General features: G+C 37.6%; 1 protein-coding gene across 1 annotated transcript; it reads right to left on the bottom strand.

Annotated features, from left to right (window-relative positions):
- Positions 1 to 11,288: 11,288 nt before the first annotated feature.
- Positions 11,289 to 15,259, bottom strand: LOC146579136 (high affinity immunoglobulin gamma Fc receptor I-like; the record flags this gene model as incomplete). The annotated part of the gene is made up of 7 exons (XM_085269483.1): positions 11,289 to 11,656; positions 12,188 to 12,256; positions 13,353 to 13,406; positions 13,624 to 13,767; positions 13,848 to 14,105; positions 14,703 to 14,963; positions 15,247 to 15,259. Coding segments are annotated over 7 exons (891 nt in total), but the record flags the coding sequence as incomplete, so codon positions are not given.
- Positions 15,260 to 16,916: the final 1,657 nt, after the last annotated feature.

Below are 16,916 nucleotides of genomic sequence, written 5' to 3'. Positions count from 1 at the left end.
GCCCAAGGAAGTGAGAGTATAACTTTATTGGTTTCAGAACTCAGTAATAGGTCTAAATGTATTGAATCTGATGGTCTATGTTCTGAATTTGTTACAGTGCACAAGGGGATGCCACAGAGCTCTCTGTATTAGGTCCCCTTCTACTTATCATTTACATAAACAATCTTGGTCTAAATGTGCCATACACATACTTGCACTTCTATGCTGATGAGACAGTTATTTACAGCTGTGGTTCAACTCTCATCCAGCTGTCCAGCTCTCTTTACTTCAGCTTAAACTTGTTCTCAATGCAGACAAAACAAAGCTCATGTTGTTTTCGAAATAAAGGAAATGGGCCAAACAATTCCTTCAATTTTGCCTGCTTGTAACGATGTTGATTTATTAACAAATATTTTTAATAATTATTATCTTTCTATTTTAGATAATATTTGCCCTATTAAAACTAGACTATCCCGTTTCAAAACCCTCTCCCTGGATAAACGACAGCATTTGCTGTTTAAAGCATGCTTTAAAGGTATGTGCTTATGCATAGCAGATGTTGATGTTGAGCAGATGTTTGATATCTGCTCAACATCTCAACAAAGAAACTAAAATACCTTTTACATATCCATATTTTTAATTCTATAAAACCAAAGCTAACACTGGTGAGACTTAATAAGAGGTGTAAGCATCACAGCAGATGCCTTTGTGTTAAAGTAACTGAGCATAAAACACAGAAAAACATGAAGGAGATTTTCTTGGCTTGGCTTTTTGTAGCAGATAACCCAAAAAATATTCTGCAATATAACAAAAACTGAAGAAAACCATGAATCAACATATGAACATTACCTGATGCTGCTGAAGTGAAGCAGAGCAAAGTTACAGAGGTTTAGAGACACAGCTAATGGTTTTGTAATTTTGCATAATTTTAAGAAGTCTAAATTTGTTCAGTATTGAATAGCAGAAATTAGGTTTTATTGTTGGAAGTAAAAAAAAGAAAGAAAAGAAAACAGCGGCCAACAGCGCTGTAAACAACGATAGACTGGTGGGTAATAAGCAAGCGAATAATGCAGAAAACAGAGATTTGAGATTGGAAACTGTTCTTTAAGTACACCGAGAGAGAGAGAGCTGTGGAGGAAGTGTGATTTTATCTTGGTGGAAGCAAAACAGCAAAATTAATAGGGAATTCATGACGATGTTTATGTGAACCATAGTTTGGATCTTCTTTTGCTGCTGGTTCAGTCAATTTTGGTTGGAGAGAGAAAAAACCTGCATCTTCAGAATCTAGCGCAAAAAGGACGCAAACACAAAGTGCAGACCCGCCAACGCATCAGAATCAGTGAGATGTCGGCTTTCAGCCCCTACAGCATGTCCGTGTACGTGCCATCGAGTGAGAAGGGCGACATCTCACTGATTGTAATGCGTTTGCAGGTCCACACTTTGTGTTTATGTCTTTGTGCAGAATCCGTGGACCTGCTCTCATTTACTGTTTTAGCTGTTTGGTGGTTGTGGAAATTTTGTGAGGTTTAACCTGAGATTCTGGCGTTTCGGGCAAAATAAAGTTATATTTAAAAATTGATTCAGGGTTTTAATGAATTGATATTCCATTATCCAAGCTAGAATTGATTTTAATCAATAAATCGATTATCAAAACCCACCCATAGTTTTATATGTAAGGCAATACTTCGATTGCTGCCGTCCTATATAGGTTCCCTGCTTGCAGTGAAACATGCTGGTTGTTATTCTCTTCGTCCACAAGGTTAATTGCTGCTTTCTGTTCCATTTGCCCGAACTGAATTTGACAAAAGAGCTTTTGTCCGTTTAGCACCCTTGGCTTGGAACGAACTGCAGAGCGACTGGAAAAAGACTCAGTTCATTTAATTAAGTGCTTTTAAATCTGAACTAAGAATCCTTGAGGCGAAGTCCATAACATGCAACTGTTTCATTTAGATTGTTTGTCCGTTTTACTGAATTGTATTAAATTTTATTATATATATATATATATATATATATATAAATTTATTTTAGCATGTGTGTTGTTGCTATTTATGTTTAATTGAGTAATATTTGTAACTGTGAGACATTTGCTGCTGCCTATCTTGGCCATGTCTCCCTTGAAAAATACGTTTTTAATCTCAATGGGATCATCCTAGTTAAATAAAATAAATAAATAAAAAATATATATTCGGCTCTTCAACTGTTTTTTTTTTTAACTTTCATTTCCTGAAACTCTGGTCCTTGGGAATCTTCAGCAAGGTTCATTTCAGTCTACTTCAAGCATCTTCCTGTGACTTTTGTGTTATCCAAAAAACATCAAACAGTAACTGCTAAAAAACTGTTATTTCTTTAATATTTGTTTATTATTGTGGCTTTATAAATTACAGTGACTGGAGAGATAAAGAAAAGCTCACAATTAAAAAAAAATAGATATAGAAAAACTTAGATGTGCCATTCAAGAGGAGCAAACGTTACATTTATGGGATAATAACTGTTAATGTCTAATGTAAGTCCAGAAAATAAACTGTGTATGATCTTCCATTAATCAGTCAATTAGTATGGTTAGACTCATTAATGATTCTAAATTGCCCAAAGGTGTAAATGTGAGTGTGAATGGTCTCAATGTGCTAGCTCTGCAATAGATTGGCGACCTGCCCAGGGTGCATCCTGCTCTCGTATAGCCTCCAGCCCCAAGCACGACCTTAATTTGGATGAGCGGAAGAGAATGGATAGATGTATGTGCTTCAGTTCTCTGAAGAATAGGTGACAGTCTCTTCTTGAAAATATGGATCAATGTCTGCTCTGGACACTTTTAGTTCTGTGACGGAAACAAATATATCAAATTCAGAATGTTTCTTTTTTCAGGAAAATACGTAAATTTTATTATTATTTTATGCAAACAAGAAACAGTGTGAGAGGAATATTCTAGAATTTACATACGTATACCTGTAATTTAAATAAGTTTTTCACCTGTGTTAAGTATTTAGCTCATATACAGCTCAATAGACTACAATTAGGCTTTTAACAGGCTTTTCAAGTGTGTATGTGGATATATACTCTCTCTCTCACACACACACACATTCACACACACACACACACACACTCAATAGTTGTCCAGTGGTTGTCCAGTGGTTGCTCACTGTGGCAATTGAGTCATCTTGATTTGTCTCCATCTAACAATGTAAGATTAAACCTGAAAACCTAAATATTCTCTCACATGCTGTCATTTATGTACTCATTTAATTCTTGAAAACCCCCACAAAATATAAATGACTCAAAAAGTTTACCTTTCTGTACAGCATATGCCACTTGTGTGTACTCTTCTTGCAAGCCTGAAATGTTAGAAAAAAAGGAGGCATTATGTTGATTTAATGTGAGGATTTTAACATGCATGTTATGGATGCATTATCATAGAAATATTTTAAGTACTACTGTTCAATTAATGTCAGCATTTCAGAAAATTGGATGCATTTGTTGAACATTTCTGAGGTCATCAAGGATGTCTCCTTGGGAAACATTTTTCCCTTAACCCTTACTAGTCTCCCAGTTTCTGGTGAAACAAACATCCCCACAGTATAATCCAGTGCCATGCTTCACTGAAGGCATTAAAATAATAATAAAATTTACATATTTTCCTGAAAACACAGGTGAAAAACTTATTTAAATTACAGGTATACGTATGTAAATTCTAGAATATTCCTCTCACACTGTTTCTTGTTTGCATAAAATAATAATAAAATTTACGTATTTTCCTGAAAAAAGAAACATTCTGAATTTGATATATTTGTTTCCATCACAGGACCAAAAGTATCCAGAGCAGACATTGATCCATATTTTCAAGAAGAGACTGTCACCTATTCTTCAGAGAACTGAAGCACATACATCTATCCATTCTCTTCCGCTCATCCAAATTAAGGTCGTGCTTGGGTCTGGACGCTATCCGAGAGCAGGGTGCACCCTGGACAGGTCGCCAGTCTATCGCAGAGCTAATAGACTGCCATGTTTCACTGAAGGCATGGCAGTGGCAAGGCAATGAGCAGTACCTGGTTTCCTTCAGATGTCACGCAGTGCATTCAGGTCAGATCAGATCAGATAATTTTGTTTCTCTATGGTCTGAGAGTCCTTCCTTTTGGCAACTCTAGGGGGTCTGTCATATGCCATTTACTGAGGAGTGGCTTCCATTTGGTCATGTTACTATACAAGCCTCATTGGTAGAGTGCTGTGGAAATAGTTGTCCTTGAAGGTTCTCCTGTCTCCACATGCAACACCGGAGTAGTTCCAGACTTCTTCAGTTTTACGAATGATGGTGGCCACTGTGCTCACTGCCAGAATTTTTTTTCTGTACCCTTACTTAGATCTGTGCTTCAATACAATCCTGTCTCAGAGGTCTACAGACAAGTCCTTAGACTTCATTGCTTGGTTTGCACTCGGATATGCACTGTCAACTATGGGACCTTGTATAGACAGGTGTCCACCTTTACAAATCATGTCCAATTGACTGAATATACCACAGGTGAACGCCAGTCAAGTTGTACAAACATTTGACAGATGATTAGTGGAAATAGGAGGAACCTGAGCTCAGTTTTGATTGTCATGGCAGAGGCTGTGAGTAGTTATGTACCTGTATAGTTTAGTTTTCTATTAAACATTTTTTTTCTTGAGTTTCTTATTGCGCTCTATTGGCTGTAGAATTTTGAGGTGAAAGTGAATGTAATCCATTTTGAAATACGGCTGTAACATGACACAATGTGGAACAAGTAAAGCGCTGTTAATACTTTCAGGATGCACTGTACAAGTTACTTTGGAAATCAGCTGTTTTTGAGAGGACTCATATGGGAACTCAGATTTGTCTGATGTTACAGAGAATGACCCTGTAGTTAATTAAAATCTGTATGCCTGTAACATCAGATTGAACATCCAGACATTATTAGTGTTTTTTTTCTTTGTGATAAGACTTCTCAAAAGCACCTCTGCTGTCTGCCCTTATGTTTCTGCCTAAATGTTTGAGTGCACAAGAGTTTAAAGGGAACTGTATATTGCACATTTGTACAGCTTTTATAGTAAAAGAAAATTTGCTTTTGTCTGAACAAAATTATTACTGTTAGAAAATAAAGTAACATTAAACTCTAAAATTGTCATGGAATCAAAACAAAAGGGCAAACTGGCTTGGGCATATCTAGGACTCATGTTGCAAGTTTTTAGTCACTGAAAAAGCCACTAAATGAGGATGGCGTTTCTCACCTGTGTTGTCTTCACATGAGCGTGACCCTTGTAGTGATGAAAAACAGGCTGATACTGAAGGACACAACAAAGAAAATCAATCAGTAGGAAAGAGAGCAGGGGAGATGTAGCAAAGAGGGGTAGGGGATGTTACTGGATTGATATATATAATAATCAAAATGTCAGCAGCTAATACATTAAAAAAGCATAATAGTGTCCTATGTGTATGTATATATAAAAAACACCCAGCACGCCCCTGCGGGCGGTTTATCCTTCAAGCTCGGGTCCTCTACCAGAGGCCTGGGAGCTTGAGGGTCCTGCGCAGTATCTTAGCTGTTCCCAGGACTGCGCTCTTCTGGACAGAGATTTCCGATGTTATTCCCAGATGTTATTCCCATATCCATAGGTCCGTCATGAATAGGATGACGGACCTATATATATATATATATATATATATAATTTTTGTAGTAACGTTAAATTATCTGCCAAATATTAGGATAGCAATATCTGTCATATTAGCAAATACCTTCATATTTGTTTTGCAGGAGCAAGCCGACCACCAATAGATCCACCAATAAAACACAGATAACAGTCCACAGCAAAGTGAGTGTTTTAGAGAAGAGACTTTGTGAAAGCTCAGTCTCTTTGGAAGGTGCTGAAAAGAATATGTTAAACATGAGCATATACAACAAAAACAAAATACAAATATACTTAAAAATGCAAAAGAAATTTTTTTTTTACATTGTTTTATAACAGCTAACCAGCCCTCTGGTGATTCTCCAGCTCCAGATATACTGCACTTGTAGAGTCCTTCATCTGACTTGGAGACATTTTTGATGGTCATGCTGCTTTGATACCAGGTCCCGAGAGAAACACCATCTCTGTAGAAGTCAGTTATGTGTTCTGACTGAGTTTTCTTGTTTGTACATTTAAGGGTCACCTCATTTCCCTCCTTCACACCATGCGTCGGGGTTTCCAAGATCACAAATCCAGCTGCGAAGTGTGATGAAAATGCATTTTATTAATTACTTCATTACGTGATTTAATAAACATCTGACTATGGTAATACACATATTACCACACAGACATATACATATATATATGTATGTATATATGTATATATATATATATATATATATATGTATATATATATATATATATATATATATATATATATATATATAGATAGATAGATAGATAGATAGATAGATAGATAGATAGATAGATAGATAGATAGATAGATAGATAGATAGATACCACATACCAGTGACTGTGATGTTAACAGCCTCACTTCGTTTGCCATCTTCATTTTCACACCAGTATTGTCCACTGTGTCTTTCAAAGATTGGATAAATTGTGCAGGGTGATGTAGATGTGTGGGAAGAATTTGTTATTTTATGGGATTTCCATTTCACACTCCATTCAGTGATGCTGTCATCTTCCTCACAATGTACCGAAACAGACTCGTATTCAAAGAATTGAAATCTGTTTGGAGAAAAGCGAGGGAAAACTGCACCTGAGACGGAGATGTGAAGAAGGAAAGCAATTATCTCTTCTTAAAACAAACAAAAAATCTTCCAACAGGTGTGGCTATTACTAAAAAAAATGAAAGTGCTAATTCCACTAGATTTTGAGACATCAGTGCTGGGAAGAATCTGCTTGCGCTAAATCAAATCCAAACATTTGCGTTTATATCAGGAACAAACTATTTTTAACTCACCAGCAATGTTACCGTGGTCAGTTTGTACGGTGATCAGGACTAAAACAGCAGTCACTGAAACGACAAATGAAAATGCTCTAAATCAGACGTATGTTATAGTTGAAAATGTAATGAACAATTGATATGTAGAATCAGTACTTACAAAGTCGAATACTGAGAGCTGTAATCTCCATAATGTCTCACTGAAGACTGTGAGAGCGTCAGACTGAAATACACCAAAGACAAAATGTAGGTCGGTACTTCCTCTTCCTGTCTAATTTTCATCTCATGTTGATGCAGATGCAAATGGTACCAAGAAACTGTAGGACACATCATCAGCTGCTATGAGGATGATAATGTCACAAGTATGACCTATGATATATATATATATATATATATATATATATATATATATATATATATATATATAACACCTAGCACGCCCCTGCAGGCGGTTTATCCTTCAAGCTCGGGTCCTCTACCAGAGGCCTGGGAGCTTGAGGGTCCTGCGCAGTATCTTAGCTGTTCCCAGGACTGCGCTCTTCTGGACAGAGATCTCCGATGTTATTCCCGGGATCTGCTGGAGCCACTCGCCTAGCTTGGGAGTCACCGCACCTAGTGCTCCGATTACCACGGGGACCACCGTTACCTTCACCCTCCACATCCTCTCGAGCTCTTCTCTGAGCCCTTGGTATTTCTCCAGCTTCTCGTGTTCCTTCTTCCTGATATTGCTGTCATTCGGAACCGCTACATCGATCACTACGGCCGTCTTCTTCTGTTTGTCTACCACCACTATGTCCGGTTGGTTAGCCACCACCATTTTGTCCGTCTGTATCTGGAAGTCCCATAGGATCTTAGCTCGGTCATTCTCCACCACCCTTGGGGGCATCTCCCATTTTGACCTTGGGACTTCCAGGTTATACTCGGCACAGATGTTCCTGTACACTATGCCGGCCACTTGGTTATGGCGTTCCATGTATGCCTTGCCTGCTAGCATCTTGCACCCTGCTGTTATGTGCTGGATTGTCTCTGGGGCATCTTTACACAGCCTGCACCTGGGGTCTTGCCTGGTGTGATAGACCCCAGCCTCTATGGATCTTGTGCTCAGAGCTTGTTCTTGTGCTGCCATGATTAGTGCCTCTGTGCTGTCTTTCAGTCCAGCTTTGTCCAGCCACTGGTAGGATTTCTGGATATCAGCCACCTCCTCTATCTGCCGGTGGTACATACCGTGCAGGGACCTGTCCTTCCATGATGGTTCCTCGTCTTCCTCCTCTTTCTTGCGTTTCTGCTGCCTGAGGTATTCACTGAGCACTCGGTCAGTTGGGGCCATCTTCCCAATGTATTCTTGGATGTTTGTTGTCTCATCCTGGACTGTGGTGCTGACACTCACCAGTCCCCGGCCCCCTTCCTTCCGCTTAGCGTACAGCCTCAGGGTGCTGGACTTGGGGTGAAACCCTCCATGCATGGTAAGGAGCTTTCTTGTCTTTATGTCAGTGGCTTCTATCTCCTCCTTTGGCCAGCCTATTACCCCAGCAGGGTACCTGATCACGGGCAGGGCGTACGTGTTGATGGCCCGGATCTTGCTCTTACCATTCAGCTGACTCCTCAGGACTTGCCTGACCCTCTGCAGGTACTTGGTGGTTGCAGCCTTTCTAGCGGCCTCTTCATGGTTCCCATTTGTCTGCGGGATCCCCAGGTACTTGTAACTGTCCTCTATGTCTGCAATGTTGCCTTCTATATATATATATATATATATATATATATATATATATATATATATATATATATATATATATATATATATATAAATAAACGCTTGGATGTCTTCAACCCACTCAATAGGCCCTCTGTGAAGGTGCAATAAACACGAGGCCCACTTGTGATACCATTCCACATGCATACAACTGGTGACAGGAGTAAATGATCAATACATAGAATAAATAAAGAATAAAGAAATTTCCAATACAATAGAATTTAGAAAATACATCAGTGCCAATTTTAAGTCTATATCATAATGTCTGGTTTTAATTTTGTTTTATTTTGTGAGCTGGTTATTTGATGTCACTCCAGCCAGCCAGAGAATCCCCTACTGCCCGGTCTCTCTCCTCCCTGTGCCCGTGAGTGGAATCAAAACCTGTATGTCCAGGTGGCTGACCTGAAATCCAGAGTTCTCTTTGAACGTTGGTGGCAGGAGGGTATATGTGGTAAAGATATCCATCCAAGAAAAAAACAGAACATGGGGTTCGGTGGTGTGAATCCAGTAAGAGTTTAACCAGCGTCTGAATGGTGAGCACAGCTGTGAAGTGGAGCAGAAGCTTGATAAGGGCACTGTAGCACAAAGAGATAAAGGCAAGTATACAAAAACTTGGTCATAGAATGAGAACAGAGAGCCTTTTACCAACATGGGTAAGCTGATGAACTGGTACTGAAGAGACGGTGATGCTGGTCATATGTAAAATTTCTGAAGTCACATGATGGCCCAAAAAAATAACTGACTAGACTCTGCATTCCATAAACTGCTGCTAATTTGTTTGCAGAGCTGTACACACCACTCAAAACAAAATGACTGCATGTTTCATGTCTTTCTTTTATATATATGTATAACTTCCCACAGTGGCTCATTAGGGCGAAGCACTGAGCCATTGATGACCTTAAATGTCATTGAATGAAGTACTTGGGTCAGTTCATGAACTAGTGTGAGTTCATGTGTCAGTTACCTCAGGTTGAACTTAATTTGAGTGTGTGTTTCAGACATACAATGCTGCATTCGACAGGGTGTGATTTAAGAGATGTAATTGGTTTAATATGTTAATGAGAAAATCTAAAAGTGTCTGTGAAGGTTCTCAGTCATCCAGGTCATCGTAGTCAAAGGAGCTTGCAAAGAAAAGCGTCTGGACTTCTTTAAGTTGCTTGAAGACGTTTCACCTCTCATCCGAGAAGCTTCTTCAGTTCTAAGGTCAAATGGTGGAGAGTCCCAGATATAAACCTAGTGGGAGTGACCCCCCACAGAGGGACAAAAGGACCCCCTGATGATCCTCTAATCACCTGAGACAAGGTGTGAAATTGGGTGTGCGACCCAATCAGCCAGAGTTTCAGGTGAGTTCATTGTGAAACCTGGCCCCACCTTGTCATGCGAATTCCTGAGGTCAGATGGCCCAGGATGTGAGTGGGCGTTAAGGCGTCTGGGAAGGGATGTCAAAACTGGATTATAGATGGCAGAGAGTTGGTGTCGTAAACCCCCGCCTCTGTTCAAAGATGGTCGCTCACAGTGGACATAGATGGCTTCTTTCACTCCTCTTTCAAACCATCTGTCCTCTGTCCAAAATGTGAACATTGGCATCCTCGAAAGAGTGTCCTTTATCCTTAAGATGCAGATGGACTGCTGAGTCTTGTCCTGTGGAGGTGGCTCTTCTGTGTTGTGCCATGCGCTTGTGAAGTGGCTGTTTGGTCTCTCCAATGTAGAGGTCTGGGCATTCCTCACTGCACTGTACAGCATACACCACATTGTTAAGTTTGTGCTTTGGCGTTTTGTCTTTCGGGTGAACCAGTTTCTGTCTGAGTGTGTTGCTGGGTCTGAAATACACTGGGATGTCATGCTTGGAGAAAACTCTCCTGAGTTTTTCTGATACACCGGCTACATAGGGGATGACAATGTTGTTGCGTCTAAAAAAAATCTAAAAGCAGTCCACACTGTGTTAGTAACTAACCACAGTGAATGTATTTAAAAAGAGGTAGCAGCTGTGTTCATCTTCAGCATCTTCAGCCGTTGACAAACCGAGCAAGTAAGACAAAGTGGTTATCTGACACTAATGTGACTGAGACAGAGACCAAAATAGAGGCAGTATGTATGTGTGTGTGTGTGTGTGTGTGTGTGTGGGGGGGGGGGGGGGGGGGGGGGGGGTCAGTCTAGGTCAATTGTCCCACTAACTCACACACTTTGAAACTGTGCTGGAAAAACCCCCAAAACAGCCGTTACTGAACGTGGTAAGTTTGTGTGTATCTGTAACAAAATGCAGAAGTTACTTTTACCACTGCAATCATATCCAACATACTTTGAATATGATTATTTCAGAAAGAAGATATAATTATTTGAACTTGAGGAAATGATAGTAGAACTTTATTGATGTTTTTTTGGAAGTGAAATATATTTGGCTCTCCAGTGGTTTCTGTACTTTTTGTACTTCCTGAAATCGTGATCTGTTAACATGAATAGGGTTAGGAATAAATTGTAAGTAAAGTTAATTTGAGACAATTCCAAACACTGTCCTGTGACACCAGTGTTCAATAAAACCTTGCACTATAATAACTGCTGACAAAAAACAAAAAACAAAACCCCAGTACTTGGTTTCTTTGTCCTTTATTGATGCTATTTAAAATTACAATGAATGGAGAAAGAGATATGTAGACAAATGCTGACATTCTTTAAAAGTTCATAGGCAGATAAAATTAATTTCCAACATACGTATAAAAGAACTTTAATGTGCCATTTGGGGGAGGGGCTATCTTTTTGGGATGATACCTGTAATGACAGTTAAGGCTGTTTTTTCATATTTCAAAATAATATTATTAGTGATCATTTTGTCTTTTTTTAATGTCTTTCTCAGTTTTTTTCATTTGTGACACATGTTAGGCCAACATTAGATAATGGTTTATAAGTCCAGCAAATAAACTATGTATGAGGCTGAACATCCTTGACTGAAGAATAGATGACAGTCTCTTCTTGACAGCATGGATTCATTTCTTCTCTGGACACTTTTCGTTCTGTGTTGGAAACAAAGGTATCTGACTCTTTATCAATAAATTTTTTTTTCTCTTAATGCATGTTCAATTGTCCAGGTAGCAAAATCCCAGAAACTTTGTCATTTGGTCATCACATCAGGATGAACAGAACAGATGGGAAATAATTTTTCTTTCCATTTGTAAAACATGCATATTGAATTATTATTTTTTACAAATCATTATTAATACTGATCACTAGATAGATAGATAGATAGATAGATAGATAGATAGATAGATAGATAGATAGATAGATAGATAGATAGATAGATAGATAGATAGATAGATAGATAGATAGATAGATAGATAGATAGATAGATAAGGTGATAGATAGGGTGGCTGTGGCTACAATGTAGCTTGCCATCACCAGTGTGTGAAAGTGTGTGAATGTGTGTGTGAATGGGTGGATGACTGGATATGTAAAGCGCTTTGGGGTCCTTAGGGACTAATAAAGCGCTATATAAATACAGGCCATTTACCATTTTTAGATATGCGTGTGCGTGTGTGTTTGGGTACCTTTTTTCTTCCAGTGGTTTTTAACAGTGGCATACATGACATCGTCTGGATCAATGGAACTGTCTCCATCTAACAACAAACATAAGATAAAACCTAAACACTAAAAGGCTCTTTGTCACACTATTGTTATTTATTTAAGTATTTAATTCATTTAGGCATGAAATGTAAAGGACTAATAAAACTTTACCTTTCTTTACTACTACTTTACTATTACCATTAATTACTATTAAGCCTTTTAAAACAAATAATTATGCTGGAGTTTTAATGACCCTAACTATTTCCAGGTGGCTAATCTGTAATCCTTCCAGTCCTTAAACTATGACTCAAACATATTTGTCTTTGTTAAATTGCCAAATGATTTCGATATAGAAACAGTTTAAATCTTTATGTTCACAATCTCAGTATTTGTTAACTGCATGGTTTTTTTGTTTTTTTTCCATTGCTCTGTAAGTTCATATATTCCCTGTGTGAGTGACACGTGACAAATAAGTGTAACAACTTGTAACAATAAAAATGCCATCAGTTGAATATAAGCTTCCACACTTAATAAATTAAGAGAATTTGAAAATGCTGAAAATATATTAATCAAAAATGCTACATTTTGAACCAAAACTATGTTCTTTGAAGGGCCTGCGACTCTGTAAATGTGCACAGCACGAGGATAAATTTTGTATGGCTTTAATATACTATAGCCACTATAGAGGGAATTTGGCTTATTCTGAATGAGTTATGGGGGACCTTTGCTCAGATTTGGCTGATGTTACACAGATTGGACTGTTGATGATATAACTTTTTGTATGTCTTGACTTTTCTTATTTATTTATTTATATTTTCCTCCTCTGATGAGACCACCTTAAATGCATCTCTCTTATTTACACTCATCTCTTTCTACAGGTGTGAAAGTGGAAGAGGACTGTTCATAGGGTACTATTGAATTGTAGGCTTGCAAAGCTGCTGAAAAAAGAGAAAATATGGCTTTGGCCAAACAAAATGATTGTTATTGATAATAAAATAACACTAAACTAAATTTAAATTATATGTTAATCTTAAATTGTCACACAGGGGTGGGATCTAGAGAAAAGGCCAAAGTGGTTTGGGCAACTTCAAATTTTGTGTTTTTCACATGGAAATGCATTAGCAACATTCCACTGAACAAGGTTCTCACCGGTGTTGTCTTCATGTGAGTGTGAAAGCCGTACTGATGAAAAACAGGCTGATACTGAAAGAAAGAGCAGAGGAGTGATAGCAAATACGATAAGTCAAGGTTAATGTAATGATGCCTAATATTCAAAGTCAGCAGCTAATGCATTAGAAGAATTAGCAATCCTGCTAATCTTGTTTTGATCTATTACAATCAGGCAAAAACATTGCTTATATTTGAATTAGTATGCTAATAATACCATGTTAATGAAGTCTGTAAGACAAATTTTCCATACCTTTGTGCCCCTTATGAAGAAGTAGGCCCACCACCAGCAGCAACAGAACCGCAGATAAAGCACAGATAACAGTCCACAGCAGAATGTCTTTTTTAGGGAGGGGACTTTGTGAAAGATCAGTCTCTTTGTGAGGCACTAGAAAGGCTACATTGAAGATATTAAAGCAATTTAAGAAAAAGACAAATTAAAACAAACAAAACAGGGATATATATGATCTAAATCACCTTTGCTTTGTTTTATAACAGCTAACCAGCTCTCAGGTGATTCTCCAGCTCCTGATATGCTGCACTTGTAGAGTCCTTCATCAGACTTGGAGACATTTTTGATGGTCATGCTGCTTTGATACCAGGTCGCAAGAGATAAACCATCTTTGTAGAAGTCAGTTATGTGTTCTGACTGAGTTTTCTTGTTTGTACAATTGAAGGTCACCTCATTTCCCTCCTTCACAGGGATGATTGGACTTTCCAAGATTACAAAACCAGCTGGGAAGTGTGATGAAAATATATTTTATCAGTTAATTTTTTACATGTTTTAGTAAACATCACATTACTTATGCTGCCCCTTTTACATGGAACATGATGCAAAAAGACTGGAAGATAGCAGATCTTATTTCATTAAATGCTTTTAAGTCCAAATTGAGAGAGCCAGAGAAAAATGTTTTTTAAAATGTAATTGTTACTTATAACATGTATGCAACTTTGTAATTTTAACATGTTGTCGCCTCTTGGCCAGGACTCCCTTGAAAAAGAGGTTTTTAATCTCAATGGGACTTTTCCTGGTAAAATAAAGGTTAATAATAATAATAGCATCCAACTATGGAATATTACATTTTTATGAAAAGTGTTAAAACAACTATAGTAGGTCCAGCCTTGTATTATAGACTCTGCTGGGTAATAGGTTTTACTCTGTACCCTTATCTACTTTTGTAATCTCTTGTTAACAGATAATATTGAGTATTAGTGCATTGTTGAGTATAAATAATGTGCTTCATATTCATCTTGATTGTCCCCTTATAAGGGGATATTTTAAAGAAAGGTTAGTATTAACATAGAAATAAAGGATATAGTCACCCAACATACCAGTGACAGAAATGTTCACAACCTCACTTCGTTCTCCCTTTTCATTTTCACACCAGTATTCTCCACTGTGTCTTTCAAACATGGGAGAAATTGTGCAGGGTGATGCTGATATATTCAATGTGAGGGAAGCGTTTGCTATTTTATGGGATTTCCACTTCACAGTCCATTCATTGATGCTGTTATCTTCCTCACAATGTACAGAGACATTATCATATTCAAAGAACTGATGCCTGTCTGGAACAATGCGAGCAAAAACTGCACCTGAGACAGATATGAAGAAGGAAAGCAATCAAATGAATTATCTGTTCTTGAAACAAGAAAAAAAATCTTTCAAAATGTGTAGGTATTACAAAACACAACAAAAAAAGTGCAAATTTTGTTAGATTGTGAGGCAGTGACATTATTTTCTAGGCAGGATCTGCTTGTGTTAAAAAAGGCAGACCATTAAAGACTACAGTTTCAGAGCTTCAAACAGTTTTGAAGGTAGTTGAAATCTTAAATGTCAGTTTATATCAGGTATATCAAGTAACTGCTTCTTACTCACCAGCAAAGTTACTGTGGTCAGCTTGTGCGGCCATCAGGACTAAAACAGCAATGACTAAAGAGACAAATGGAATTTTGTGCATCAGACATATAGGATTGCTATTGAATGATTAATTGGTAGAATCAGTACTTACAAAGTCGGATGCTGAGAGTTGTAATCTCCATGATGTGTTACTGTTGACTGTGAGAACATTAGACTGAAATACAACAAAGGCAGGATGTAGGTTGGGACTTCCTCTTCTTGTTTAATGCATTGCTGATGGTGTAACTTGTAAGTAGAAATAGATATTAGTGCTATACACTAATAATGTCACAGATGTGACACATTCGCTGGCTATTTGCTACTGTTTTGGGGAGTTAAATTATTTATTTAATTAATTAAAATTATTAATTATTTATTGCCATTCTGGGGGGGGGGGGGGGGGGGTTATTTGTTTGCTTTTAGAGTTCCAGCTCAAGCATTTCAAAACAAAGATACTTGGACTAATGGGGGGCAAATGATTACACAGCGGATTGAACCCAAGGTAAAAACTATCCAGAACTAATCTTCATTCCTCTGCATTATAACATTCAGTAATGGCTGTTTTCCTCTCCCTTCACTTTTTCTTAGTTCCACTCTGCCCTCTGCTGTTAGCCATTTTACACTCCTCAGTACATATATTATTTACAGATGAAATGAACATTGAACCTTATAAAGTACAAGGGGTGTAACAGTAGTCTGATAAGGCAGAATTTATTTTCTCTATCATGCCATCAAGTTTGTGACAGGTGCACCAAGGTCAACTTAAATCTTCAAACACTAAGATTACCTGAGATTAGACATCACAAATGTGGAAGTAAAAACGATTTTACTGGAGAACTTTGACCTTAAATTTAACTGAGTCCGACATAAGCAGAGGTCGGCTTACTTGTTCATGTAACCTTATATCGGTAAACTTTATAAAATGTATATTTATTAAAATTTAATATTTATTTTAATAATAGAATAAATTAATTGCTTTTGAAATAAAATCCGGGCTGTTATCCTGAGTCAGTAAATTGTTTTGATACGCCTATATTATATTTAATTTGGATTTATTACAGTAAAATTAATTTGTAGCTGAATATATCACATGTTTTTTGATTATATTATATTTTTGTTTAATATACTGAGATATTTATAATTAGATTGATTGATTAATTGCATTAAATATTAATTGGGCTGTCTTCTATACATGATTTCATTGATGCCAGATATTGTATTTCTTTTCAGTGTACACTTCCAAGGTGGTGGGTTTTACAATTGTGGACTGATTGCAGGTGGTTTGATAGTTGGTATCATAAGGAAATCTACACCTAAGTCTCAGCTCACTTATTCATAAAACTCCATATTTCACTTTAAAACACAAGTGAATTGTTGATATTGTAATTAATTTTTTTTAAGTGAATGGGGAAATTACTCTCTCTGCATTTAACCCATTCACTCAGTGAAGCAGTGGGCAACTGCAAATCAGAAACCCAGGGAGCAGTGTGTAGGGACAGTACCTTGCTCAGGAGTACCTCTGGGTAGCCGTTCAGTGGATTTGAACCCCTGACCTTCCATTCCAGAGACCTGAAGCCCAAAAAAAAAAGCAAATGTTTGAAACATGACATAGATATCCCTGTTTTTTTTTTTTTTGTTGTTTATGTTGT

Source organism: Mchenga conophoros, linkage group LG3 (genome assembly GCF_057382185.1).
Source record: "Mchenga conophoros isolate Kocher_MC1m ecotype Shallow Benthic linkage group LG3, M_conophoros_male_GT1.1, whole genome shotgun sequence".
Classification (NCBI taxonomy): Eukaryota; Metazoa; Chordata; class Actinopteri; order Cichliformes; family Cichlidae; genus Mchenga; species Mchenga conophoros.
Note: the sequence above shows the minus strand (reverse complement) of the source record. Positions and strands in the feature narration are given on the sequence as shown.